The sequence below is a fragment of the Rhinatrema bivittatum genome, chromosome 5 (assembly GCF_901001135.1).
Source record: "Rhinatrema bivittatum chromosome 5, aRhiBiv1.1, whole genome shotgun sequence".
Taxonomy (NCBI): Eukaryota; Metazoa; Chordata; class Amphibia; order Gymnophiona; family Rhinatrematidae; genus Rhinatrema; species Rhinatrema bivittatum.
The window spans coordinates 12,392,819-12,419,355 of record NC_042619.1 but is presented as its reverse complement, the minus strand read 5'-3'; the positions used below and the strand labels follow the sequence as shown (position 1 = coordinate 12,419,355).

At 47.5% G+C, this 26,537-nt stretch overlaps 1 protein-coding gene across 1 annotated transcript in view; it reads left to right on the top strand.

Moving 5' to 3' along the window:
• Positions 1-26,537, top strand: part of LOC115091702 (short transient receptor potential channel 2-like) — a 263,493-nt gene that overhangs the window by 52,852 nt on the left and 184,104 nt on the right. The window contains exons 5-7 of the mRNA XM_029601860.1: positions 6,593-6,748; positions 15,951-16,114; positions 17,441-17,526. Coding sequence (XP_029457720.1) covers positions 6,593-6,748; positions 15,951-16,114; positions 17,441-17,526 — 406 coding nt within the window. The remainder of the gene's footprint in view (positions 1-6,592; positions 6,749-15,950; positions 16,115-17,440; positions 17,527-26,537) is intronic.

Sequence of the window (26,537 nt, the reverse complement as noted above, 5' to 3'; positions counted from 1 at the left end):
GCTCCGAGCAGGGGCCTCCTGCGCTGGTTCTGGTGGTTTTGGACGTGCGGTGGTGCGGTCCGGGGCTCCGAGGAGGGGCCTCCTGCGCTGGTTCTGGTGGTTTTGGACGTGCGGAGGTGCGGTCCGGGGCTCCGAGCAGGGGCCTCCTGCACTGGTTCTGGTGGTTTTGGACGTGCGGTGGTGCGGTCCGGGGCTCCGAGCAGGGGCCTCCTGCGCTGGTTCTGGTGGTTTTGGACGTGCGGAGGTGCGGTCCGGGGCTCCGAGCAGGGGCCTCCTGCGCTGGTTCTGGTGGTTTTGGACGTGCGGAGGTGCGGTCCGGGTCTCCGAGCAGGGGCCTCCTGCGCTGGTTCTGGTGGTTTTGGACGTGTGGAGGTGCGGTCCGGGGCTCCGAGCAGGGGCCTCCTGCGCTGGTTCTGGTGGTTTTGGACGTGCGGAGGTGCGGTCCGGGGCTGCGAGCAGGGGCCTCCTGCGCTGGTTCTGGTGGTTTTGGACGTGCGGAGGTGCGGTCCGGGGCTGCGAGCAGGGGCCTCCTGCGCTGGTTCTGGTGGTTTTGGACGTGCGGAGGTGCGGTCCGGGGCTCCGAGCAGGGGCCTCCTGCGCTGGTTCTGGTGGTTTTGGACGTGCGGTGGTGCGGTCCGGGGCTCCGAGGAGGGGCCTCCTGCACTGGTTCTGGTGGTTTGGACGTGCGGAGGTGCGGTCCGGGGCTCCGAGCAGGGGCCTCCTGCGCTGGTTCTGGTGGTTTTGGACGTGCGGAGGTGCGGTCCGGGGCTCCGAGCAGGGGCCTCCTGCGCTGGTTCTGGTGGTTTTGGACGTGCGGAGGTGCGGTCCGGGGCTCTGAGCAGGTGCCTCCTGCGCTGGTTCTGGTGGTTTTGGACGTGCGGAGGTGCGGTCCGGGGCTCCGAGCAGGGGCCTCCTGCGCTGGTTCTGGTGGTTTGGACGTGCGGTGGTGCGGTCCGGGGCTCCGAGCAGGGGCCTCCTGCGCTGGTTCTGGTGGTTTTGGACGTGAGGAGGTGCGGTCCGGGGCTCCGAGCAGGGGCCTCCTGCACTGGTTCTGGTGGTTTTGGACGTGAGGAGGTGCGGTCCGGGGCTCCGAGCAGGGGCCTCCTGCACTGGTTCTGGTGGGTTTGGACGTGCGGAGGTGCGGTCCGGGGCTCCGAGCAGGGGCCTCCTGCACTGGTTCTGGTGGTTTTGGACGTGCGGTGGTGCGGTCCGGGGCTCCGAGCAGGGGTCTCCTGCGCTGGTTCTGGTGGTTTTGGACGTGCGGAGGTGCGGTCCGGGGCTCCGAACAGGGGCCTCCTGCACTGGTTCTGGTGGTTTTGGACGTGCGGTGGTGCGGTCCGGGGCTCCGAGCAGGGGCCTCCTGCGCTGGTTCTGGTGGTTTTGGACGTGCGGAGGTGCGGTCCGGGGCTCCGAGGAGGGGCCTCCTGCACTGGTTCTGGTGGTTTTGGACGTGCGGTGGTGCGGTCCGGGGCTCCGAGGAGGGGCCTCCTGCGCTGGTTCTGGTGGTTTTGGACGTGCGGAGGTGCGGTCCGGGGCTCCGAGGAGGGGCCTCCTGCACTGGTTCTGGTGGTTTTGGACGTGCGGTCCGGGGCTCCGAGCAGGGGCCTCCTGCACTGGTTCTGGTGGTTTTGGACGTGCGGTCCGGGGCTCCGAGCAGGGGCCTCCTGCACTGGTTCTGGTGGTTTTGGACGTGCGGAGGTGCGGTCCGGGGCTCCGAGCAGGGGCCTCCTGCGCTGGTTCTGGTGGTTTTGGACGTGCGGAGGTGCGGTCCGGGGCTCCGAGCAGGGGGCCTCCTGCGCTGGTTCTGGTGGTTTTGGACGTGCGGTGGTGCGGTCCGGGGCTCCGAGCAGGGGCCTCCTGCACTGGTTCTGGTGGTTTTGGACGTGCGGTGGTGCGGTCCGGGGCTCCGAGCAGGGGCCTCCTGCGCTGGTTCTGGTGGTTTTGGACGTGCGGTGGTGCGGTCCGGGGCTCCGAGCAGGGGCCTCCTGCGCTGGTTCTGGTGGTTTTGGACGTGCGGAGGTGCGGTCCGGGGCTCCGAGCAGGGGCCTCCTGCACTGGTTCTGGTGGTTTTGGACGTGCGGTCCGGGGCTCCGAGCAGGGGCCTCCTGCACTGGTTCTGGTGGTTTTGGACGTGCGGAGGTGCGGTCCGGGGCTCCGAGCAGGGGCCTCCTGCGCTGGTTCTGGTGGTTTTGGACGTGCGGAGGTGCGGTCCGGGGCTCCGAGCAGGGGCCTCCTGCGCTGGTTCTGGTGGTTTTGGACGTGCGGAGGTGCGGTCCGGGGCTCCGAGCAGGGGCCTCCTGCACTGGTTCTGGTGGTTTTGGACGTGCGGTGGTGCGGTCCGGGGCTCCGAGGAGGGGCCTCCTGCACTGGTTCTGGTGGTTTTGGACGTGCGGTGGTGCGGTCCGGGGTTCCGAGGAGGGGCCTCCTGCACTGGTTCTGGTGGTTTTGGACGTGAGGAGGTGCGGTCCGGGGCTCCGAGCAGGGGCCTCCTGCGCTGGTTCTGGTGGTTTTGGACGTGCGGAGGTGCGGTCCGCGGCTCCTCCAGGTGGAGTTCCAAGAGGAGCGGTTCCCATGTCTTCACATGCAGCTGTGATTTCTTTCTCTTCCTGGGCCCTCTGTTCCCACAGGTTTTGTGAATTTGTTTGCATCGGGCCCTTTTCTCTAGGGCAGAGTGCAGCTCTGGGTTTCTTTCCTGTGGATTTCCCTCCCTGGGAACAACTCCTGGGAATCTAGAGTGAAAGAATGAGAGAGTAGAGAATTGGGAGGGAGAAAGTCTTGTGCTTTCGGATCTGTCACTTATGGACCTGCAAGGAAGGTGACCCTTATTGCTGGGGTGTGGTTATAGCAGCCTAGAGTGCGACCCACACCAACAGCTGGTGAATGTATCCTGGGACAGGACTGGTCAGGAGCTTCACCTTTACCAACCCTTTTCCTTGCAGGTTGAGCCCTTGAGTTCCAGGGGCTGACGGGGCTTAGGCAATGGGGTAAGGAGAGGTAGAGAGTCCGGGGCCAGGTTGGGTCTGGGCAGGCAGCAAACAGAGCGATACCCAGAAGACAGGCTAAAGGTCTATGGCAGAAGGCAAGCCAAGAGTAGTCCTGGTCAAGGCAAGGGTCACATGTAGAAGTCAATCCGAGGTGAATGCAAGGGGGACTTGTTAAGCGCCATGCCATTTTTTAGGACGCTTATGGCCAGGGAGACAAATCATAATCTTTTATTGAACAATATAAGTATTCCCGGGAGATGCTGATGCCATGCCGTCCACCAGCATCTCATAGTATACAGGAAGTGACCCTTCTTTTATAGATAACATACAATATTGTGGAAGCTTCTAGACTTGCGTGACTGCCCAAAGAATCATTTACATAGGTTGTCATGTTAACAGCATGATAAGATCATCCCTAGCTACCCCTGATTAGTTTTCCCAGGCGTGGCCCATTTGCCCTCACTCTGGAGATAGTCCTTTGTTCTGTTAAAATCTTACTGGTCAAGATAATAAACACGTCTGTAGCTGTGTTGATTACAAACTCCTGAGAATAGTGCCTGAAGCTCCCCTTTGTGACCCTATGAATAGGCCTCACCTGCCTGGTGCCAGCTTGCCTGCCTCCACAGATATCCAGGGACATTCTGTAAGTCACTCAGAGTCCATTCAGCCCAGGCAGGCTAAAGAAAAGCAGAGGCTTCTGGGGACTTCCTTCTCCATGTTGGTTTTCTGTTCAGGGCCACTCATCAGACTGAACGAGGTAGGGCAAGGTGGATGAGACGAGGCAAGAATGAGCAGGAACACAAGCAAAACGTGCTGCACCAGGCAGGGGCATTTGTTGCTGAGGGTGCTGGCTGGGAACAAGTACCGGGTGTAGATATCCAGCCAGCAGTGACATCATCCCTGAGCCTTCTTGTCAGTCTCCCACCGTGGGGCCTTTAAGTGTTGTTTATGTGCGTGCGTGGGCACCTGAGAGGCTGCTGATGGCGGTGTCTGCTGTGAAGAACCTGGGGGATGTCCTGGGGTGGCACGAACACCGAGCAGCCGCTGCACTGTGAGTGCTGCCGGCCTTGGGCTGACCCCGTTTTAAAGAGAAAATGGCAGTAAGGGATGTAGGGCATAAGCAAGGCACCTTGGAAGATGTGCACAGTTGAACTAAGGCCTGCAATTTTGCACACAGACATCCAAAGTGCAGCCTAAAGCAACACAAGGATGGTGTTCAAAGCATGTGATGGCATCTACAGTTTTACTTTTAAAGATTACGAGAAACTACACAGAAGAAACGGCCATTGTTCTATCAGATATGTTAGCTGGTACACCCCAGAAGCTCGGACTGCTAAGCCCTGGCCTTCACCTCCACTTTGTATCCAGCTGTGAAGCGGGTGCGGGTATTGGCATTGCCAATGATGAGTGTATTCATTTGCATCTGGACTCAGAAGATGCCCCATGAGCATCCTGCCAATCCTGTGCTTCTGGATGGTGGTGATGCCCAATCAGTGATCAATTCTGGATCCTATAGATGATTATTGACTCCTAAAAGAGCAAAGGACTTTGAACTTCATAGTTTTCCTAATTCACCAGCGAACTTTCCCTAATTTGCTGCTGTTCACACGAACCTTATGCCCGTGAACCTAGCACACAATTTTTTTTTAATGAAACAAAGCTAAAGCTTAAAGACTAAGCATCCAGCCCAGCCCTGCTCTAATCCCCGCGGAGCACTTGCTGATCTCATGTAGAGCCGCCTTCAACCTGTTCCTGCCTGCGTGGCTTCTAGAAGCTCTGTAAGCCTTCGGGGTTCAGTTACCCTGTCAGGGGGTGAGCTGCTTTATGGTTGAGATAGGAGGCTGCTCATCCTTCCTGAGCCTCTAAGAATCCAATAGCACTTGTGTTACAGGAGTTACGTTTGCTTCCCATTAAATGGAGGTCCACGTTTAAAACGCTAGTATTAACTCATAAATGATTGCATGGGACGCAACCACGTGTACTGAGAAATAAGGCTCAGTGGGACGCTCCTGCTCAGTCATTACGCTCAGCATAAATATCAGCAAACGAGACGGGGCATTTTCTCGTGTATCGCCAGTCTTGCAGAATTCGATGCCCGTACAGCAGAGGGAAGAGAGATATAAGGGCATTAAGGAAGCAAGCGAAGGCTGTGCTCGTTAAGGAAGCTTATGGATGATGGCAACTGCAGTCTTGTTTTATGGTTTGTATGAATTTTGTTATTGGATTTATGCTTTTATTATGGCTGTTTTATGTGATCCACGCTGAGCACTATTGCCAGGAAGATGATAAATAGAAGACTTTTGCAATTAATTTAATGCTAAAAGATGCCAGTTAGACATTTAGGATGCAAAAAAACCTAGGAAGGGGGAACAGTATAGGTGAAACTATTCTGAGCAGGATCCGGAAGGCGATTGTATCTGATGAGCTTAAGATGGCTAAAGCGACATGCCCCATCAATTCCATACCATAATAATGCCCTACAAGCGGCCCTTGTTTCACCATCACCGCTTCTTCAGGGGATCTGGCGATTCTGATGACCACCACATCTCCAAGTCTTATCCTACCCCAGAAATGGCGTTCGTGAAAAGAGAAGTTATCGGAGAGGAGTCCGGTTATCCCTTTTGGATACAATATGGCTACAAACGTTTGAAGTCAGGTGATTTTTTTGGTCGCTATATTTTTCAGATCTATTTGGAATGGAGCACTCATTTGTATGTGGGTATTTATCTGGGGTATTAGAAGAACTGGAGATGTGTTGGTCGTTAGAATCGCCAGTTCCCCTGAAGAAGCTGTGATGGCGAAATAAGGGCCCCTTGTAGGCTATTGTATGGAAGTAATGGGGCATTTTAAGCTTTGAAATGAAGGAAATGATACGGAACAGCCAATTGACTAATTCATCATCATGGAAGAACAGTGGACTTTCGCGTGCAGAAACGATTTGAAAAAGCACTCCAACCTTTTGAGCATTTAACTATCTGTAGACGATGGCTACTTAGTAACCTATAAATGTGCAGGGATGGTGCTCATATTAATACCAAGGGTGAACGAACAGGGAGTCTGTTTTATTTTCTTGTAGTGTTGTTAATCGTACATTAATGGCTGTCATGCTATTACTTATATGTTGAATTTGGTATAGGTTTGTGTAAGCAATGATGTATAAGGTCAATGTTTTCTCTTTTGTGGTGATGGGATGCTTTTTAACGTACGAGTGTGGTGTGTGTGGGGTAATTTTTTGGGGTATTATTTATATATTTTTTTGGAAAATAAACATGGACTCGCACTTACGAATAACTGACCACTTTACCTGCTGCTGATGCTGACCTCACTGGAGGACCTTATTATGTATGTCTTAAAGTCTTTGGATATTATTACTTTAGAGAGAGTGAGGTCAGTCAGTACCCATCCTGCAGAGCTGCTTGTGTGTCAGACGTTTGCCATTTCCCACCTTGGCAGGAAGTCGTGGGGGCCTAATCACCAAAGCTTTTTTTAGTATTGTAGCTGAAAGTGTCTCTGCCCTTATTTGTCCCTTTTTCCTGTGCTCTAAATACCCGATAAAACCTGCCAATTGACAGCGCGGAAAGTTTGAAATTGTGCCCCTTGGTTTGCAGGGAACTGCGGCTCTGCGGTGCTTCAGATTGATGTGGGCCGCTCCTCCTGGCCGCTGGACCGACCTTACGCCACCCTCCTCCCTGCCACCACGCTGATGTCGCCAGCCAACAGCAAGTTGGGTGAGAACCGCACCGGCGTCCGGATGTTCAGAGAAGGTGACTGGGGGGGGTCAGGGTGGGGAAGGGCTGGGTGAGTAAAGCCAGCGATGCAGTCCTCTTCCCCCCCCCCCCCCCCCCCGAGCATTGCTTGCCTGCCCGCACGCCCGCTCAGCGCCCCTCGCCGCAGATGGAAGGGCGTTCTAGAGGAAAGGGTCAGAATATGCAACTCGAGGAGGGTGGACTCGAGGCCTGGGAGTGAGAAGGCTTCATTTCAGTGTGGTTAGCCCGATTAGGACTGGGACTTCTTCGGTTTGGGCTTACCTTTTTTTTATGGTGGTTATTTCCCTCATTTTTCTTGTTTTCTTTTGATGTTGATGCTTTTATTACCGTTACCAGAAGTGATAGGAAATAAAAGTACCATGATAGCCGATGATCTGTTCTGTTTCTGTCTCTCATCTTGCATTGTAAACTCCCGATAGGAGGAGCCAGTAATATTCTGTGCCCCTTCTGTTTTTTGGAGTCTGTTTTTCCTCTCGTTTTCATGCGTTTTAGAGATGTTTATTTGCATATGATGCAGTATAGATTGATGGGAATTGCTTTAGTATTATGCTCATCCTTTTTTCCTGGGGTGGGGGGGTTCTTGTATCAATGCTGCCACCTGGTGGATGGTCTTGGGATTTGTACTACAATTGTATTTTGTTCAGTGTCTCCTATATCAGTGGTTCTCAACCTTTTCCCCATTGTGACACAACTGATGGAGAATACTCACGTGTGTGTCACACTGCTCGTTACAATCTCTGGCGGAAATAAAAAAAACAAAACACGCCCCTTCTTACTTTTATTGTTAAGAATGACACAAGGGAACAATAAGAGTACTCTTTCTGGACATAAATTATATAAATAGTAAATCTCCCACATCAGAACAGCACCAGCTTCCAGCACTCAAACAGCAACCACCTTACCTAAGAAAAGGCAACACTGAAAATATTACACCAGGCCTTTAAAACGCCAATGCTTCTATTAGGAAAACGGACCAATCCAGGCTGCTATAGAGCCCTACACAGAAACGACACGCCAGCAGAATCCCTCACCTCAGTCACATGTGCAGACCCTCTCCTAACAAAGAATAAAGAGACCATAAAGCATAACTAGAAACATACCGGAAACCGCAACAAGCCAGAGAGACACTATGCAGTGTAACAAAGGAAAAAGAGAAACTTCACCATCTTCATAAAATAAAGCAAGAAATATAAAGTCAATAGCAGTAAAACCATACTAAGAAAAAGAACAGATTAATTTCAAAACAAGCTGATGAATGGAATATCCAATAATTAAAAACTTATATCAAACATTTCTAGACACCAATGAAATATTTCAAAATAGCAGACACAAAGACCCAGTAATGAAAACCAAAAAATGCTTTGCTCTGCATACCTGGGAACATTTGATATCCAGGTGCCCTGAGATTGCTGTGAATGGGGGGTGCTTACAACTTTCTCTTTCTCTGTCTCTTACATAGGCTGTGAATCACTCAGTTACGCACATGCTCTCTCTGTCTCTTACATGAGCTGTGAATCACTCAGTTACACACATGCTCTTTCTCTGTCTCTAATTCACACAGGCTTTCAATCACTCACCAGTAGGGATGTGCAGAAGGAAAAACATTTGTTGCAATTCAGTTTTCGTTTTGCCGGGACCAAAATTCGTTGCATTTGTTTCATAGAGGGGGGGGGGGGAAACCAATTGGTTGATTAGTTTTATTCGTTTTCTGATTTCCCATTAAAGTCAGTGGGGGAAGTATTTGCAGCCTAATTTTGGCTGCAGAATTGGAGTTTTCTTATCAATTCTGATGAAACTTCTGGGGAGCGATCACCGGAACGAGAAAAGAGCTCCAAGGTACTTAGACTGTGGCAAAGTGGCACCAAAGTGGCATGAATAGCCTAAGGCACTTTAAAGGGGCAAAGGGGTACCAGGAGTGGCAAGAGTGCTTTAACAGAGGTGCAAAGCAGCAGCGAGAGTGTCAAAACCATACGACAGCATCAAAAGAGAGCACTGATAACAGATGCATGAACCCTCGAAGGCAGCACGACAGGCAAAGTGGCAAGACAAGTGGCATCGACATCCTACAGCACAATGAAGGGGGGAACATAGGAAGCAGAAAGACTAGCACCAACAAACTGAGGAACCGTGATAGTGGCAAGAACACCACAAGGAGTTGAGTGAGTCGTCTGGTGTATGGCAGCAAGGCAGAGTGGCAAAAAGCTGATTTGGGCAAGACAGGCTGGCAGAGCGGAGGTAGTCTGGTCCCTGTGGTTTTGATAGGGGCAAGACAGGCTGGCCCCGGGGAGAGTTCCCTTTCCTTTGAGCAGGAAGGGCTCCCTAGAATGAGTTCGTCCCTAGAGTGGGGGGTTTCCATTGGCATCTAGTGAGCTCTCACTGGTCTTTTAAAATCTGGTGGGCGTAGCAGATATACAAACGAGAATTTTCAAGGCCGAGACGGAGGAGGGTGCATGTGAATAGCGGTTCAACATGGGGTCAGAGGGTAGATAAAGGCTGGCTACCCCTGGGGAGAGTTCCCTTTCCTTTGAGCAGGAAAGGGCTCCCCGGAATGGACAAGTTTAAAAGTGATTTGAAGGCTGTTAAATACAAGAAATTTCAGAGGGACGAAGCTGACTATTCCAAGGGGTTCGTCTACACATGGATGTCTACAACACGCCCCGCACGCAGGAAAGTGACCTTTGCCACATCTTCTTCCGACGACTCCTCCGGAGACGATATATCTACAGCAGTGCACCAGGAAGACACATCTGCTGGGCCTGGTTCTTATGCTTCTTCTTTTATCAGCCTCTTCACTGCAACAACCTTTTTTGGACTTTCCTCAGCCCGCTCAAACACAGCCGGTGAGACTGGCACGCAACCCTCTGTACCGGGGCAAGTCTCAACCCACTTCAGTGCCTCGCACCACTCGCAGTACCCGTCCACAGCAATCTACCAACAGTTGGCAGTAACTGCTTTGAAGTCTGGTTTTTTTACCCTGTGGTCATTGTTCCGTATGCCCCCATGTTTTACCCAGCTCCACATTTGAACCTTCAGTTTCCCATCATGTATATAATCTCAATTTCTCTACGACTTGTGCTTCACGAGGAGCCATTTATGTGCTAGTTTGCCCCTGCCTTAAGTTGTAAAACCACTCGGATCATTGAACATCGGTCCAATATTCGGACTGGCCGTGAAGCAGCACCCTTGGCTCCCCATTGGTCTCAGCATTTACATACAGAGGCGGACCTCAAGTTTCTGATTATTGATGGTGTTTCCCCCCCTGTGCGCAGGGGTAACTTTTCAGAAATGTTATTACGTAGGGACCAAAAATGGATTTTTAAACTGGATTGTCTATCTCCTAAAGGACTCAGTAACGAGAGAGAATGGTTTCATTTCATTTAGTTCTGGTCCTTTTCTATTGGTTCACGTGTTCTGTGTTGGTGCTTTCTGATTGGTGTAGCGCTTCGCGCCAAAACTTGGTCCTTTAAATGGACGCTGCAGTTAGTACTGTCCGCTCTCCTTGACTTGAACAATTATTCAACATGAAATTTCTGTTAAGGTATGTGTCCTAGCGTCACTTGTAAGGTTGCCCTATCATACGGTCCATAGTATTTGACATATATTTATTTTCTGTTTTGATTTACTGTGTTTGAAATATACTTGTTAATCCCTCCCGACGCAGCTTTGAGCGAAACACGGGTCCTTGTCGGGGGACCTGGTTGACGACTGTATTTTACCATGTTGAGGTTTGGAGTAGCCGCTTTATATTGAAAATAAAAAATTATATTTTGAGAACAAACATTAATTCCATTTTGGACTGTATACTCGTCTTGCATCTCCTTCTTGCTGTGTGGATGATTTTTTGGAGTGCAAACTTATTCTCCTATTTGTTTGTTGGATCACACTCTAGGTAGGAAATCTCACCAAGGTGCAACAATGTCCAGGAAACAAGCTGAGGAGAATAGGCAGGAAGTAAGACTCAACCCAGTGTCCATCCGTTCAGCCCTTCCACTAGAATCAGCAGGAAAAAATTCAAAAGGAGTCCAGAAGTAAATCCTTTACTGCAAATTATTTTATTTATTTATTTATTTAACTTCTTTTACTATACCGACACTCAAGACCAGGTCTTATCATACCGGTTTACATTAGAACAAGGGGAAAAAAACCAATTAACGTATAAGTGGAAATGAGAAGTTACATTAAAACAGGGAGAGTAAAAACATGGATGTCGGAAGATAGGACAGAATTAAGTAATCAAACAATAAGTTAACAAAATTCCAAACTATAAATTAATATAAAACAATAAATTAGTAGTACAGAAACATGGATTATAATCAGCGGAAATATACATGGAAATATATATATATGGAAATATATACAGCTGAAATATACATTAAAGTATTTAATGTATTTAATGTATTTAATATACATTAAAGAACAGGGTCCAGGCGAAAACCACAAAACTGAGAATCAGCACCCAGCAGATAACCAGAATAAAACACAGGGTTTCCTTGTCCATCTCTTGCACCTTCAGTCTCTGTCAATTTTATCCTCGCCAGTGGAGTGGGACAACTAGAGTGCGGCTTCCAGCATCAACCAATTTGTTGGAAAAATATTCCCAATCCAAAAATGGGTTCCAAAATCTTAAACCGTAATCCAGTTATCCAACACTGAGGGTCTTGATTTCTCTTTCAAAAGTCTCCCATTCTCTCCCCACCCTTGCTTGTCGGGCAAAAAGTTATCCAATCCCAGTCCTCAGGGAGACAGGCGGGGCAACCCTTCCCTTCAGACCAAGAAGTCAAAAATCTCCAAAAGCAAAACTTTCCTCAGCTGAGACCCTGGATGAATCTCAAAACCAGTTCTTATTTATTTATTTATTTATTTATTTATTTAAAAGTATTTATATACCGCTTTTTAAAATAAAATTTTATCAAAACAGTTTACAAAAAGTTAAAATAAAGTAAATTAAAATGTAAATAAAATAACATTGAAATGTACATAAATTTAGCTAAATAGCTAGATGATTACTAGCTTAAACAAAAATTATTAATTAAATAAAAAATAATAATAATAATGTGCCATGGGTACTTCTCCGTCTCCTCTCTTCCCTGAGATCAAGGGGGCTCTCCAGCTCCTAGCCCCCGCTGTTGAGATCATGGAGGCACCTCTAGCTCCTTCCTCCTGGCTTCTTCCGCCGCGCCTAACCCTCTGACTATTGAACATGCTGCAAGGGATCTTATTGCCCTGTGAAATCTACCCAGAAAGGGGGGTGGTTGGCAAGGGAAGGATTAAAAAACGCAAAACCCCTCTCCCAATGCCTAATCATGGAAAAATATTGCGGGTTGTATTAGTGATAGGCAGAGCCTTACTGCGATGTATTGAGGTCTGTCAAATACTTGAATGTTTCTAGCATAATTATCTCTCCTTCTTCTTACCTCCTTTCTTCCAGTGAGTACATTTTGTGTGAAAAAAGGGATGACCATCAGATCAAAGATGATAATCACAATATCTGTTAAATTCCAACACAATGTACATAGTCTAGCAAACCATCTGGCCATGTTTGTTTGTTCCTCTTAAAGAATTTATAGCATGTTGTATGAATGTTTAATACTTGATTGATTACAATGTAAAGCAAAGCAATATACAAATAAAATAGGCAAAGCCAACAAAACAATATACAGATAAACAAAATTAGTAATAAAACTACAAATCAGAACAAAAAAAATACAATAAAATAACTAAATACAGATAAAATTCAAATAAAATATTTGAAAATATTAGTTAATAATCAATTGTGAAAAAGCCTGCGCAAACAAATAAAGATGTTAGTGCCTTCCTAAACTAAAAAAAATTTTTCTCGACGTATTATGCCATGGACATTTATGGCGAAACAGCAGTTTTGCATGCTTTGTGGCTTATTGCTCTGCCCTGTGACCTTTTTCCCCAAAGAGCTCATTTTCAGTGTGCTGGCTTGCATGCAGGTGGTGTTTCACCTCTGCACTGTAGAGAGTAGGATTAAATGGACAAATTTCTCAGTGGAAGGGAGTGGACAGTGGAGTGCCTCAGGGATCTGTATTGCGACCCTTACTTTTCAATATATTTATAAATGATCTGGAAAGAAATACGACAAGTGAGATAATCAAATTTGCAGATGACACAAAATTGTTCAGAGTAGTTAAATCACAAGCACATTGTGATAAATTGCAGGAAGACCTTGTGAGACTGGAAAATTGGGCATCCAAATGGCAGATGAAATTTAATGTGGATAAGTGCAAGGTGATGCATATAGGGAAAAATAACCCATGCTATAATTACACAATGTTGGGTTCCATATTAGGTGCTCTACCCAAGAAAGAGATCTAGGTGTCATAGTGGATAACACATTGAAATTGTTGGTCCAGTGTGCTGCGGCAGTCAAAAAAGCAAACAATGTTGGGAATTATTAGAAAAGGAATGATGAATAAAACGGAAAATGTCATAATGCCTCTGTATTGCTCCATGGTGAGACCGCACCTTGAATACTGTGTACAATTCTGGTCGCCGCATCTCAAAAAAGATATAATTGTGATGGAGAAGGTACAGAGAAGGGCTACCAAAATGATAAGGAGAATGGAACAGCTCCCCTATGAGGAAAGACTAAAGAGGTTAGGACTTTTCAGCTTGGAGAAGAGACGACTGAGGGGGGATATGATAGAGGTGTTTAAAATCATGAGATGCTAGAATGGGTAGATGTGAATTGGTTATTTACTCTTTCGGATAATAGAAAGACTAGGGGGCACTCCATGAAGTTAGCATGGAGCACATTTAAAACTAATCGGAGAAAGTTCTTTTTTACTCAACGCACAATTAAACTCTGGAATTTGTTGCCAGAGAATGTGGTTCGTGCAGTTAGTATAGCTGTGTTTAAAAAAGGATTGGATAAGTTCTTGGAGGAGAAGTCCATTACCTGCTATTAAGTTCACTTAGAGAATAGCCACTGCCATTAGCAATGGTTACATGGAATAGACTTAGTGTTTGGGTACTTGCCAGGTTCTTATGGCCTGGATTGGCCACTGTTGGAAACAGGATGCTGGGCTTGATGGACCCTTGGTCTGACCCAGTATGTTATGTTCTTATGCTTTGGACGGTGCCTTAACTGAAGGTGGCCTGATCAGCACACACATCCCAGCATCCCTGAGTGCACGTAACACGGAAACTCCCTGCAGTGCCATTGGCCAGAAAGCTAACTGTTAACACTGCATATCCTGACTGGCCCCGGAGACAGAGAACTCACTCTGAGGGTTTTGAAACTCTCCAGCCTTGGCAGGGAGTACAGAGGGAGCAGATCTCTCTGCCGAGGCCCTGTTCAGCTTCTGGGGCCAGCCTTTTCCTGACCTCCCTAGGCACTATTAAGTAGTGAAAAGTGTTCAGTTAACCTTTGTGGTGTAATTCCTGTTTTACTTATTTCTATTTTCAGTTTCTATTTTTTCTTAATAATCTTATTAGTTTGTTAGCTCTGCCTGTCTTGGAGTGACTGATGATCCTGTTATCGGTGTATATTCGGTCTGTGAGTGTATTTCTAGGAGCTGTGTGATTCTTGGTTGTGAGAGGTCTCCGTGTCCATAGAAACAGGAACCCAGTTGGCGGGTGAGGGAGCTTACCAGTATAGAAGCACTGACCTCCCCATTGTCTTAAGGCTACAACCAAATATAAAAGCATTTTAAAAAATACCTAAAAACCTGGTTATTTCGCAAAGCCCGTCAAGAACAAGACTGACACAAGACCAAGCAACTTATTTTCTTTACTGTTTTCCTTTTATTTCATCATTTTATTAGGATGTAAGAAGTTTTTAGTTTGATCTTATAGGTTTTTTGTTTGTTTATTTTATCTATCATTTGATTTTATTCAATTGGATTGAATTCTGTTTTATTGTTATCTCTTTGTATTTCAATTGTGTAAACCGTTGTGATGGTACATCGGAATGACTGTATACAAAAATCTGTAAATAAACACACACATGCGTGGGTGCAGGCGGGCCCGTCCAGTGCTTGGCAGGACCCTCCAAGGGGCCACAGGGTTTTACCCTACATGGATATTAGGGGTGGCACTGTGGCATTATGTGACAATGCCTCTTACCGCTTTCTGTGTAATCTGTAGATGAAAGGAATGTAAATATATTGCTGCCTTTAGAATAATTTTATCAAACATTTCTCTGCATGCAGTGGCACCTGGCGCCAGAAAGTAGCACTAGGCCACGCCCCTTCCAGTCTGGACTCCTAGCTTGTGGGGAAAGGGCAAATAAAGTCTGCCTGTCAGACGTTTCACCTGGTTACGGCCTTCTTGCTCCCAAGAGCTTAATGCTGAATTGCTGAAGGTCATGTGTGAGTGATGAATAGTGAAACAGAATATTTTTATTTTATTCTGCCTTTTGTGATACTTAAGAGCATTAAGAAGTTGCCATACTGGGTCAGACTGAGGGTCCATCAAGCCCAGCATCCTGCTTCCAACAGTGGACAAATCAGGTTACAAATACCTGGCAAGTACCCAAAACATTAAGTAGATCCCATGCTTCTAATGCCAGTAATAGCAGTGGCTACTCCCAAAGTCATCTTGATTAATAGCAGGTAATGGGCTTCTCCTCCAGGAACTTATCCAGTCCTTTTTTAAACCCAGCTACACTAACTGCACTAACCACATCCTCTGGCAACAAATTCCAGAGCTTAAAAGTGCATTGAGTGAAAACGGATTTTCTCTGATTAGTCTTAAATGTGCTACTTGCTAACTTCATGGAATGCCCCCTAGTCCTTCTATTATCCGAAAGTGTAAATAACTGATTCACATCTACTCGTTCAAGTCCTCTCATGATCTTAAAGACCTCTATCATATCCTCCCTCAGCCGTCTCTTCTCCAAGCTGAACAGCCCTAACCTCTTCAGCCTTTCCTTACAGGAGAATTGTTCCATCCCCTTTATCATTTTGGGTACTGTAGGTATTTCCCTATCCCCAGAGGGCTCACAATCTAAGTTTGTACCTGAGCTGAAAGATGGTGAGGTGAACTGCCCACGGTCACAAGGAATGTTGTCAGGCTTTCCTGGTTTACAGCCTGCTGCTCTAACTGCTATGCTGCTGCTACCCCATGCCCTGCTATGTAAGCGCTTTATAATAATGTTAACCTGTTAACATCCGTTGTGAGTGCAAGAGAAGGAGAGTTGCTGAGACATCCCTGATGCTGGATTTTGCAGGAGACTTTCTGTCTGCTTCATCATGCGAGAAATGGGATCGGGTCCGGGTCATCTGCAGCCAGCCCTTCCACAAGCACGCGCAGTTCGGGCTCTCCTTCCTGCGACTCCGCACCCCCTCGGATGGGAAGGAGACGGAAGTGACTGCGGGTCTGAGGCCACCTGAGGTATCTGCCCCTTATTAATAGCAACAGGTTACTGATGCGGTGGTTTCTAGCTGTCAGTAGGCAGGCACTGTACAAGCTGAAGCACATGGCGCCAGAAAGTAGCGCTAGGCCACGGCCCTTCCCAGAGAGTCCAGTCTGGACGCCTAGCTTGTGGGGAAAGGGCCGATGCAGTTTGCCTGTGAATGTGTCGCATACGTGTCTGTATGAATGTGCATATAGTATTTGGGTGAGTGTATGCATCCGTGGATGCTTTACGTGGGTACGTGTAGCGTGCATGGTTTGTACATCTGTAGTGTGCATGTTTATGTGCAGGTAGTAATTAGTCAGTGAATGAGGGAACTCCATGTGCTCAGAGGGAGGCGAGAGATCCTTTTAAAAGAGCAAGCTCTCGGATTGCAAAGCAGAACTAACGTTTTAAGGGTGTTTCAAGCATGTTCATTGTTTTCTGATGCCGCTTTAACCCTAAAGAAAAAAAATGGAGCGCGGAGTGAAATGGAGACAAGGAAGCGGCTGTCTCCAAGTGCCATGATCCACTGCCGCTGCTGTTAGTGCACAGAGCTGACAGGAGAGAGCAGTGCAGACGCCTCGGCTCTGATCATAAAAGGTTGGAAACCTTTATAAACCAGGCCTTAAATGTGTTAGTGCAGTCACATACAAAAGATGATGCTAGTTTTCTGCTGAGAAATAGTTTGCAAAGCCAAGGGGTACTGCAATTGTACAGGAATGAGTGCTTCTCTCTGCTCTGAAACAATAGGCCTTGTGCACTGTGCTTTCATCATAAGATGAATAATTGCTCTCGGTGCCTTGAGAGACCAGGGAGGCGAGCATAGGAGCTGAAGGTTGAGAGGAGTTTTAAGTCGGGAGTTTACGTACAGCGTGCTGCCTGCGGCTCTCTGCTCAGACGTTTCGGTGTCAGTGGCCTGGACGTAGTTTGTGTGAGAAACTACATTTGACTCTGGAAATGGGCAAATTCTCACACCATGAACATGCAGCTAGTGCATAATTACTTAGGTGACCTGTGACCCTCTCCCACCATTCTGGTCATCGCAGCATGGAGGACGCTACTGCTTTGTAGCAGGATTTCTCATGACTGAGGTGATGGTCACCATGGTAGGAGGATCAGAGCATCACCTGAAACTGAGAGCCAAGCCCCACACGGTCCCAGGCCTCCATTCTCAGCAGGTAGCTGGCGACAGTGAGGACTCTCGTCCATGGGGGCTGTTCTGTGATATTTTTTTCTCTCCTGTTTTTCGTTCACTAGTTTAGATCTCATCATACCTGGAGACTGATGGGCTGTTTTTGTTTTGTTTTTCTCTGGGCACACAGAAAGAAATGTCACAGGAGGAGTCTGGCGCCACTCCATGGCTTTCCAACCCGGCCGTACGCAGAACGTTCTTCTCGGAGATCCAGACGTAAGGGAGTGGTTGATTAACTCAAATCAATATGAGCACAACAGAAAGAGCTGTATAACCCCACTCATCCCTGTGCAATTCCACCAATTTCAATTCAGTCGCTGTCATGAGAAGGAAATCTTTCCGAATTGAAAGTAAAACCCGACGGTTTTGTGTCTCTCTCTATTTTTTTTAATTGCCTGGTGGCCTCCGGTTTGACCAGCCCCATATGGCGCTCTGACACCAGGACTCTTCATTTGCAACTATTTGATTTATTTATTTAAAATATTTATCATCCACCTATGTCGGGAGCATACTGTGCTAGGCAAGTTACAATTCATTAAAACACACAATACTAAAACATAATAACTATACAGCACACAATTTCTGGTGCTGAAATCATTATTGCACTTAAACTGCTGCATCCAAAGGCCTCCTGAAAAAGATGAGCCTTGAGGCGTTCCAGGTAAGATTTTCCTCCAGTCTTTATTCCTTCTGTCCTCTCCTGTCTGGGATAAGCCGTTGCAGCCGAGAGTTGCTGGAACCTGGCACATGTGGACTCTTGGATTGGCCACCAGGTGGTGGTGGTGCTCGACAGCTGGAGGTCCCCTCCCTTCCTTTGGAGGCTGTAAGCACTGCCTCCATGCAACCCCCAGCTGACCCCTGAGGTACTGGCGCTGGGAGTCCAACCCAGCTTTTTTTTTACCCAGTACTGCTGCTGCTCGGCTATCGGGCTGGCTGCACTTCATGTCCAGACTGCAGCTTCATTCGTGCAAGATTTATAGACCAGTTTCAAAGTTGATTACTTTTGGGAAAAATCTTGTTTATAAAGAATGTAATGATTTCCTGACTGACACTGTTTTACATCGCTCGCAATGCGGTTTCCAGCACAACCATAGTAGTACAGGAATCTTCTTGGTCTCTCTGCATGATTGTGCGCTGCTTTAATTGCAGTATTTATTTATATTTAGATGTAACTGCAGCTTACGATTCTATGGCATATGGAATTCTTCTCTGTCGTTTATAGCAATTGGGAGTGAAAGGACTGTGCTTTAAATGGCTTGCCCCTGCCACAGGTTTTATTTCCAGGTGGTCAATAGGATTGGTATGAATCAAGGTGGGGGGTCTACAAGGGTCTGTTATCAGCTGCCCTTTTTAATGTTAATTTGCTCCCCCTTTGTGAGTTGATTGAACAATTGGGGTGGAATTTTGGGTCCGTGTCAATGGCCTGCAGTTATATCTCACTGCCCACGACTCACTACCAGTAGTAAAGAGTATGGTAACCCATTGTCTTATCACAATTAATAATTGGATGGAGAAGAACAATTTCTCCCAGGACAAGCAAGGATGCTAGTCCTCGCACATGGCTGACATCATTGAATGGAGCCCGGCATGGAAAACGTCTGTCAGTTCCTAGAACTTAGACGAGGCACACTGAGCATGCCCAGCATGTCCCATACCACAGGTCCACGTGGGGTCTCTCTTTTTTTCCGTGGAGCTTTCACCTTGCGTTATCCGAGCTTATGGCTTTTTTTTGTTAAAAAAATTGCTTGGAAAACTTTTTCCACCGATCGTTTGGTTTTTTTTTCGTGTCTTTCTCGGTGCGGGTCCCTCTCTGGTTCCCTTTAGTTTCTCAGTCAGGTTTTTCAGTGGTTCAGTAAGTTGCTTTTTTCTTTTCTCTTCCTTCCCCCCCCTCCCCCCCCATGGCGGTGGTGCCTTGGTGGCTGTTAGCATCTGTCACCCACCGTCACCATATTTCGTTTTCACCCCTTAAGTTCATATTGTCATGGTCTCATCTGGTTTCTGTCGATGCCCAAGGACTATGTCCATTATGGACCCACATGATATGTGTACCCTCTGCCTGGGGGCATTGCATGACGTCCGGGGGTGCCGCTTGTGCGACCAAATGAACCCCGAAGGGCATCAGTGGCATTGACACCAAAGGAACTTGGAGCTGCACCGATGGACACTGAGCCATCCGCTCCGTTGGTGCTGCCGGTGGATAGGGGCGCTGGGGACTGGCTTCTGTCTCACTTCCAGGTCAAGGACATCGGGTTTGTCGTCATCAACCTTGGCACTGGGGAAGGACCAGGCTGAGCACTGAGGGAAGCCGAGGAAGCATCGGCACCGGTCACTTTTGATGCACAGTGCCAGGCTTGGGAAGGCGCTGGTGCTTGCCATGATCCTTTGAAGCGACCTCGTGGCGAGGAGTGTCCATCTTCCATTGATGCTGGAGGTCCACAACGGTCTCCACCGGTCCTGGTGTCGGTAGCCGATCTACCTTGGGGATCCAAGAAAGATCTGGCCACCCCTCTTGCCTCCCAGTTCGTTTTGGTATCGGCAACTTTCGAGGAGGAGTTGAACTCCGAGTCCAGCCGAGTCCAGCTGGCAGTTGATCGGGCCTTGCTGGGCATCGAACCAGTGGCACTTATGGTATCAATGCCTGCTATCCCTGCCAAAACTGCTACTGGAGCTGCTTAATATGTTCATCGGTGTGTTACTGACCCAGCTGGCGAAGGTTCCCGGGAGGCTGTCAATGCCCGGCAGGTCACGGATGCTTCCCTCGACCGATGCGGTGCTCATTGCCAGTTCCTCTGAGGAGGAAGCTCCATCAAAGCCAGCGGTGACACTGAGGCCTGCAGCTCCCCGTTCAGCTTTTCTGGGGCTGGCACTGGTGGCCTCTAGACGAAGGCCGAACACCCAGGGCTCCATCCCTGGATTACAGTGAAGATGAGATCCCATATGACCCCAGGGAGGATGACACTGCAGAATCCTCCTCGGAGGACTCTGAGAACCATCTCTTCCAGAGGAACGAAGGAGGTCTCCACCTGTCTCTTGCCCCCCACAAAAATTGCTTGATTACCTTCTGCACCTCTCGGAGGCTGGCCTAAAATCCAACTCCATTAGAGTTCATCTAAGTGCAACGGGACGATACCACCAAGGTGTAGATGGTGCGCCCATCTCTGTACAGCCTATAGTTGTATGTTTATTGCGGGGCCTGCTTCAGTTGAGGCCTCCCCTAAGGCCTCCTGCTGTGTCTTGGGACCTCAGCGTGGTGTTAGCTCAGTTGATGAAAGCTCTCTTTGAGCTGCTGCCCACCTGTGACCTGAAGTACCTGACCTGGAAGGTCATATTTTTGGTGGCAGTCACTTCAGTGCACAGGGTCAGTGAGTTCCAGGCTTTAGTGACTTATCCACCTTATACCAAATTTTATCATGACAGGGTGGTCTTGTGTACACACCCTAAGTTCTTGCCTAAAAGTGATGATGGATTTCCATCTTAACCAGTCAATCATCCTGCCAACATTCTTTCCCAGGCCTCATTCGCACAAAGGCGAACGAGCACTGCACAGTTTGGATTACAAGAGATCCTTAGTCTAATACCTGGAGTGGACAGAAGCCCATAGACAGTCCACCCAACTTTTCATTTCTTTTGACAGGAATAGGTTGGGAGTTGCCGCTGCCAGACAGACACTATCCAATTGGCTAGCAGAATGCATCTCTTGTTATGCCCAGGTGGGACTGCATCTTGGGGGTCATGTCGAGGCTCATTCTGTCAGCCGTGGCAGCATTGGTGGCCTACTTGCGAGCAGTTCCCATGGAGGAGACCTGCAAGGCTGCGACTTGGAGTTCTCGCCACACATTCACATCTCACTACTGTTTGGATAGGGATAGCTGACATGACAGTAGGTTCGGCCAATCTGACCTCTAGATTCTTCCTGCGTAGGGCCCTTTGTTTGAGTTCAGTCTGTCTCCCCCTCTGTTACCAACAGCGCTGTGGTTGTTGTGCCCGTTGGCACCTGGTTGGTGTCCGTTGGTCCCCTTTTGTGTTGGAGATCAGCCTGTAGCTAGGGATTCACTCATGTGCGAGGACTACAATCCTGCCTGTCTTAGGAGAAAGCAGAGTTGCTTACCTGTAACAGGTGTTCTCCTAGGACAGCAGAATGTTAGTCCTTACAAAACCCGCCCGCCACCCCACGGAGTTGGGTTTCTCCTATTTTTTTAAATTTATTTTATCGTAATTCTGTGTTACGAGACTGAAGAGGGACCCCGTGTGGACGCATGGTATAGGGCATGCTCAGTGTGCCTAGTCAAAGTTCTAGAAACTTTGACACAAGTTTTTCATGCCGGGCTCCATCCGATGATGTCACCCATGTGTGAGGACTAACATCCTGCTGTCCTAGGAGAACACCTGTTACAGGTAAGCAACTCTGCTTTATTTTTGAATTTGGCCAAAACTGAGGTGTTATGTTTCTCTCAAAGAATGCTGTTCCTCTGGATTCTGAAAATTTTCCTATCTGAATGAAAAGAATTAAAATTTCAGTTAAAACAAGTGTGAAACATGTCTGTGTTTTATTCGGCCCTCAATTGAACATTTTACCCCATTTAAGAGCCATATTGAGAACGTGGCTGTTACAGCCCTTAACCAATAAGCCTGAAACTTTTGATGCAACTCCAACATTGATCTCTGCTTCAACAGCAAGAGGTGACTGGGAGTTGGACTCCATCAGCAACTAACGAGGGCCCTGACTTGACGGTCTGGAAAACTGATAAGTACAGGGGTAACTTGTATGGCCTGGCAGATACTACCGTACGCTTGCTGGGCAGACTGGCTGGACTGTTTGGTCCTTTTCTGCAATCATTTCTATGTTTCTATTAATTGTTTTTTATAAGCTTCAGATGTTGCGATAAATTAGTTATATTTTAGATAAGAAATTTTTGTAACTTGGCACAGGCATTTGTTCTGTCATCAGTCGATTTATTGCAGTGCTTTATATGTAGGGCTCCCTGCTTCAAGCCTCCATGCATGGCAAATTTTACAGAATTCAGCTGCCAGGTTGTTTTTGAAAAAAGCACCGTAGGACCATGATCCTGTATTATGTGACTTACACTGCCTACACCCCCTCCCCCCATAAAGAATTCAATTCAAAGTTTTAGTGTTCATTTTTAAATCAGTTAAAATGAAGGGCACTCAGAATTTAGCAAAATTGTTGCAAGCATACACCCCCAGCTAGAATGCTTCATTCTCAAGAGTTAGGTTACCTTCACGTTAATATGTTTAGTAGATATTAGAAAGATCTTTTTCCATAATAAGTCCTATAGTGTGATTTATAGGCTAATACTGATATAAAGGTTTTTAGGAAAAAGTCAAAAAACATTTTTGTTCCAGGAAGCATTTGGAGTAGTGGAAAGTAACTGACTGGCAGTACAAGAATTGCTTTTGTGGATGGCAGGAACAGTAAATTATGTATGTCTAGATTTTACTGGTTCTGCATTGTTTTATTGTATTTTGGATTTTATTATGTTGTCACTAGCTTAGCCCAACTGGTTTGTTATAAGCTGGCTACCAATGCTTTTAAATACGATTTTCAGTGCCTGTTAGAAAGTTTCAGATTACATCAAGCAGTGTGAGCACTCTTTTAAAACTCTGAAAGCCTCCGGGTTACATTTTTTCCGCTTTATTTCCACACCACAGCTTTTCTGCGGATTTCTATAGGCCCTGTTTTTTTAACCACCCTAGAAAACACATGAGCCTTACTGCATACCTGGGACACAGATTCAAATCCTTTCTCTTCCATCGCTGCCATCACCCTGTGTGACTGACTGTAAGAGGAGTTGTTGCCCTGTGTGTCAGTTCACCCAGCTGTCACTTTATCTCCCTCTCTCTACCTTGGTTTACACATCTCTTATTGGGGTAATAACCTTAATATTGTTGTAAGCTGCTTATGGCAATCTCATTTTTTCTAAGCCGTTTGGGCACTAGAAATGTGCTGCCAGTCCATCCATCCTCAGATGTGTCTGCGCCCAGATGTCTGACTTAAGTGGAGCGTGTGCCGGGATTCTGTCTGGGTGAAAGGCACTAGACAAATTCAGGTTATGAAGATCAATTTTAGAATCCTGTATGTAGTAACCTAGTAGGCGATGGTACAGAAAGACCAATGGGCCTATCCAGTCTGCCCAGTTATTCCTGCCCACTCTGCTAAGGATGTATCCCAGCTGCCAGCCTTAGTGTGAGCAATTGCAAGATCTCTCTCCTTATCTAGGAGAGTTTTTGTCATCTTTCTTCTCATTTGTACTCTACCATCTGAGCATACAAGATTCCTCATTTAGTTTAGGCCCAGCTCCCTTCCCATATCTACGGTAACCACAAAGCTTAGTGGTAATCTGAATAGCCAGCATTCCCTGTATGTACCCAGATAAGTCCAGACTCCTGGGTTTTGCCTCCGTTCCAGCAGATGAAGACAGTTTCACTGACACTGTACGTAATCCAGTGTGGCAGCCGCAGCCCCTCAGTATTTCTTTGCTTCAGCAGATGGTAGATGGTGTTAAAACCTGCAGTCTGGAGTATATAGGAAGAAAAATAAGTTAGATCTCCAGTTCCTCCCAAGGTGTTATTAGGACCTGGTGGGACCATCCCCCGCTGTTTGAGGCGGACGAGCAGGAGTTTGGTGACCCTTGATGGCAACCCGTTCAGAGATTCTGTAGGGGTACATATCTGGTGGTCCAGATCCCTCATGCCCTACGAAGCAGCATCGGTTCCACTGATAGCTCTGCCATTGGAGTCCCATCTGAGCAGGGGAGTATTGAATTTCTCTTCCTCTTTGTTCCAGGGCTAGTTATAGCAGTAGATGCAGTTTTAAAGCTGGTTTAAAAACAAACAAAAAAAACAAGCAAGAGCAACTGGGAAGCAGTGGAATTGTGCTGGTCACTCGTTGCCTTGATTGCTGCTTCAGAGCTGGTCACCTAGGAGTTTCCTGAGCTTCAGGTAAGCGAGGTGGTGATAGCGGCACGCTACTCGGTCCGCGTGGCAGTGGTGAGACAGACACTGCCGTTCGTGTGCAGACTCGCGGTTGCGCCTACATTCAGACAGCTTGTATTCTGTGTGCATCCTGGTGGGAAATGCACTTTGGGGGAGCCCAGTGCTAGACGTCTAAATGAACCTCGTGGGTGATGGGGGGGTCTAGCTGTATCAGCATTGTTTAGATGCTCAAAATGATTTGACTACTACAGCTTTTGCCCATGTAGGGACATCCCCTCGACCTATGATGTCTCTGGAGGGGAGTGGAGTGGGAGGCAAGGCAATGGTCAATTCTCCTCCTCCCTTGTTTCCGATGGCAGAAGCTTCCCCGAGAGAGAGAAGTTGAGAGCAAGGTTGGAACTGTGGGCTCTGGTATAGATCCATCCTCCTCCTTTTCTTGGGTGAAATGTTTCCAGGGCCTGCAGACATATCTACTATGTAAGGATTGCATGCTCGGGCCTCCCATTCGTAAGTCACGGCGGGCAAATGCCACAAGGAGGCTGTACCTGGTAAAGTTCAAGGGGATGTGGATCATGAGACATCAGAGGATTCCAATGGGGATTTGACTTTCTCACCTCTAGAAGAGGAAGAAATTACATCTGATTGAGAGCCTCATTGGACTCTGCTCGTATTTTTTTCTTTTTTCACAGAGATGTCTGGCTGAGTTTGGCTCAGACCCTGAACACACTCGGTGTGGTCGGAAGTGAATTTAAGTTAGGTGTCCTGTTTCTTTTCCCCCTGTATCCAATTCAGGAGTTATTTGGCCTTCAGGGAATACATCAGAGGCAAGTTTTAAAAAGGGGAGAACCAATTTTCCTATATTCCACCTATTTTATGGTTCTGCAAAAAAAAAAAAATAATAATAATTTCAGCCGATATTGGATTTAAAGAAAGTAAATGCATCTCTCAAGGTTCCTCTTTCTGCATGTAGACTCTGAGGTCTGTCATAGCGGCGGTATGCAAGGGAGAGTTCTTGTTATGTCTCCACTTGACAGAGGCGTATCTGCACATAGCCATCAAGATGCAGCACCAGAAATTCCTAAGGTTCATGGTCCTAAGGGAACATTCTCTTCAGTTGGCGAAGGCTCCGCATACCTTCACCAAGGTGGTGGTGGCAGCTGCATTGCAAAAGGGGAGGGTGTGTTGGAACATCCATGTCTGGATGACTGTCTAATTCGTGGGAAATCAGAGAACCTTTGTCGACAAGCAGTAAAAATAATACCAATGCACTTGAAGTCTCTAGCAAAGAACCATTTAGTCCTCCCTCAAACTCTGGAGTATCTGGGCGCTCAGTTCGACACATTGATGGAGAGAGATTGCTGAAATTGCAGAGTCAGGTTTGGCATCTGCTAGAGATTTTGGTGCCCAGAGTCCTGGGTTCTGTGGCATCAACATTGGAATTAATGCTTTGGGTATTTGCGCATATGCAGCCTATGCAGGGGACTCTTCTCTCCCACTGGAATCCATTATTGGAAGAGTTTCGTCTTCCTCTTCCATTAGAGGGGGAAGCCAGGGACAGTCTCTTGTGGTGGCTATAGTGTGAAATTGGAGGTTCTGAATTGGGTAATAGTCACTACCAATGCAAGTCTCTTCGGATGGAGGGTGGGGTGTCAAGATCAGCCCAGTGATCGAAACAGGGGGCCTTATATCAATTGATGAGAGTGGTGCATTTTGCATTGCTTGCCTGTCTGCCATGGTTACGTAGCCATCCAGTATAGATCTTATTGGCTAATGCAACAAAGTTGGCTTACATCAACTGTCAAGATGGAACCAAGAATCAGGAGGTGGCTTAAGAGGCCCGGGCATTGATTCTCTGGGCAGAGCAGCACTTGAAGTGGCTGGCTGCGTCTCACATTGCTGGAGTGGACAATGTTCAGGCAGATTTTCTCAGTCTGAGAAAGACCCCGGGGAATGGGAGCTATCGGAGGCAGCAATGTGTCTCATTCATGGAAGATAGGAGTAACCCCATTCGGGCTTAATGGTGACCAAAGAGAACACCAAGGTGTTGTGGTTTTACAACCGCTGAAGAGAACAGTATGGAAGGAATCGATGCTCTGGTGCAGCCATAGACTTGAGGGATTTTTCTTTGTCTTCCCTCCATGGCTTCTGGTGGACAAGGGATTATGGCGGATAGAGAAACATCCGGGCAACGTGATCCTGGTAGCTCAAGCGTGGCCATGACGACCATGGTTCCCAGATATGATTGTTCCACTTGTGGATGCATTAATTCTTTA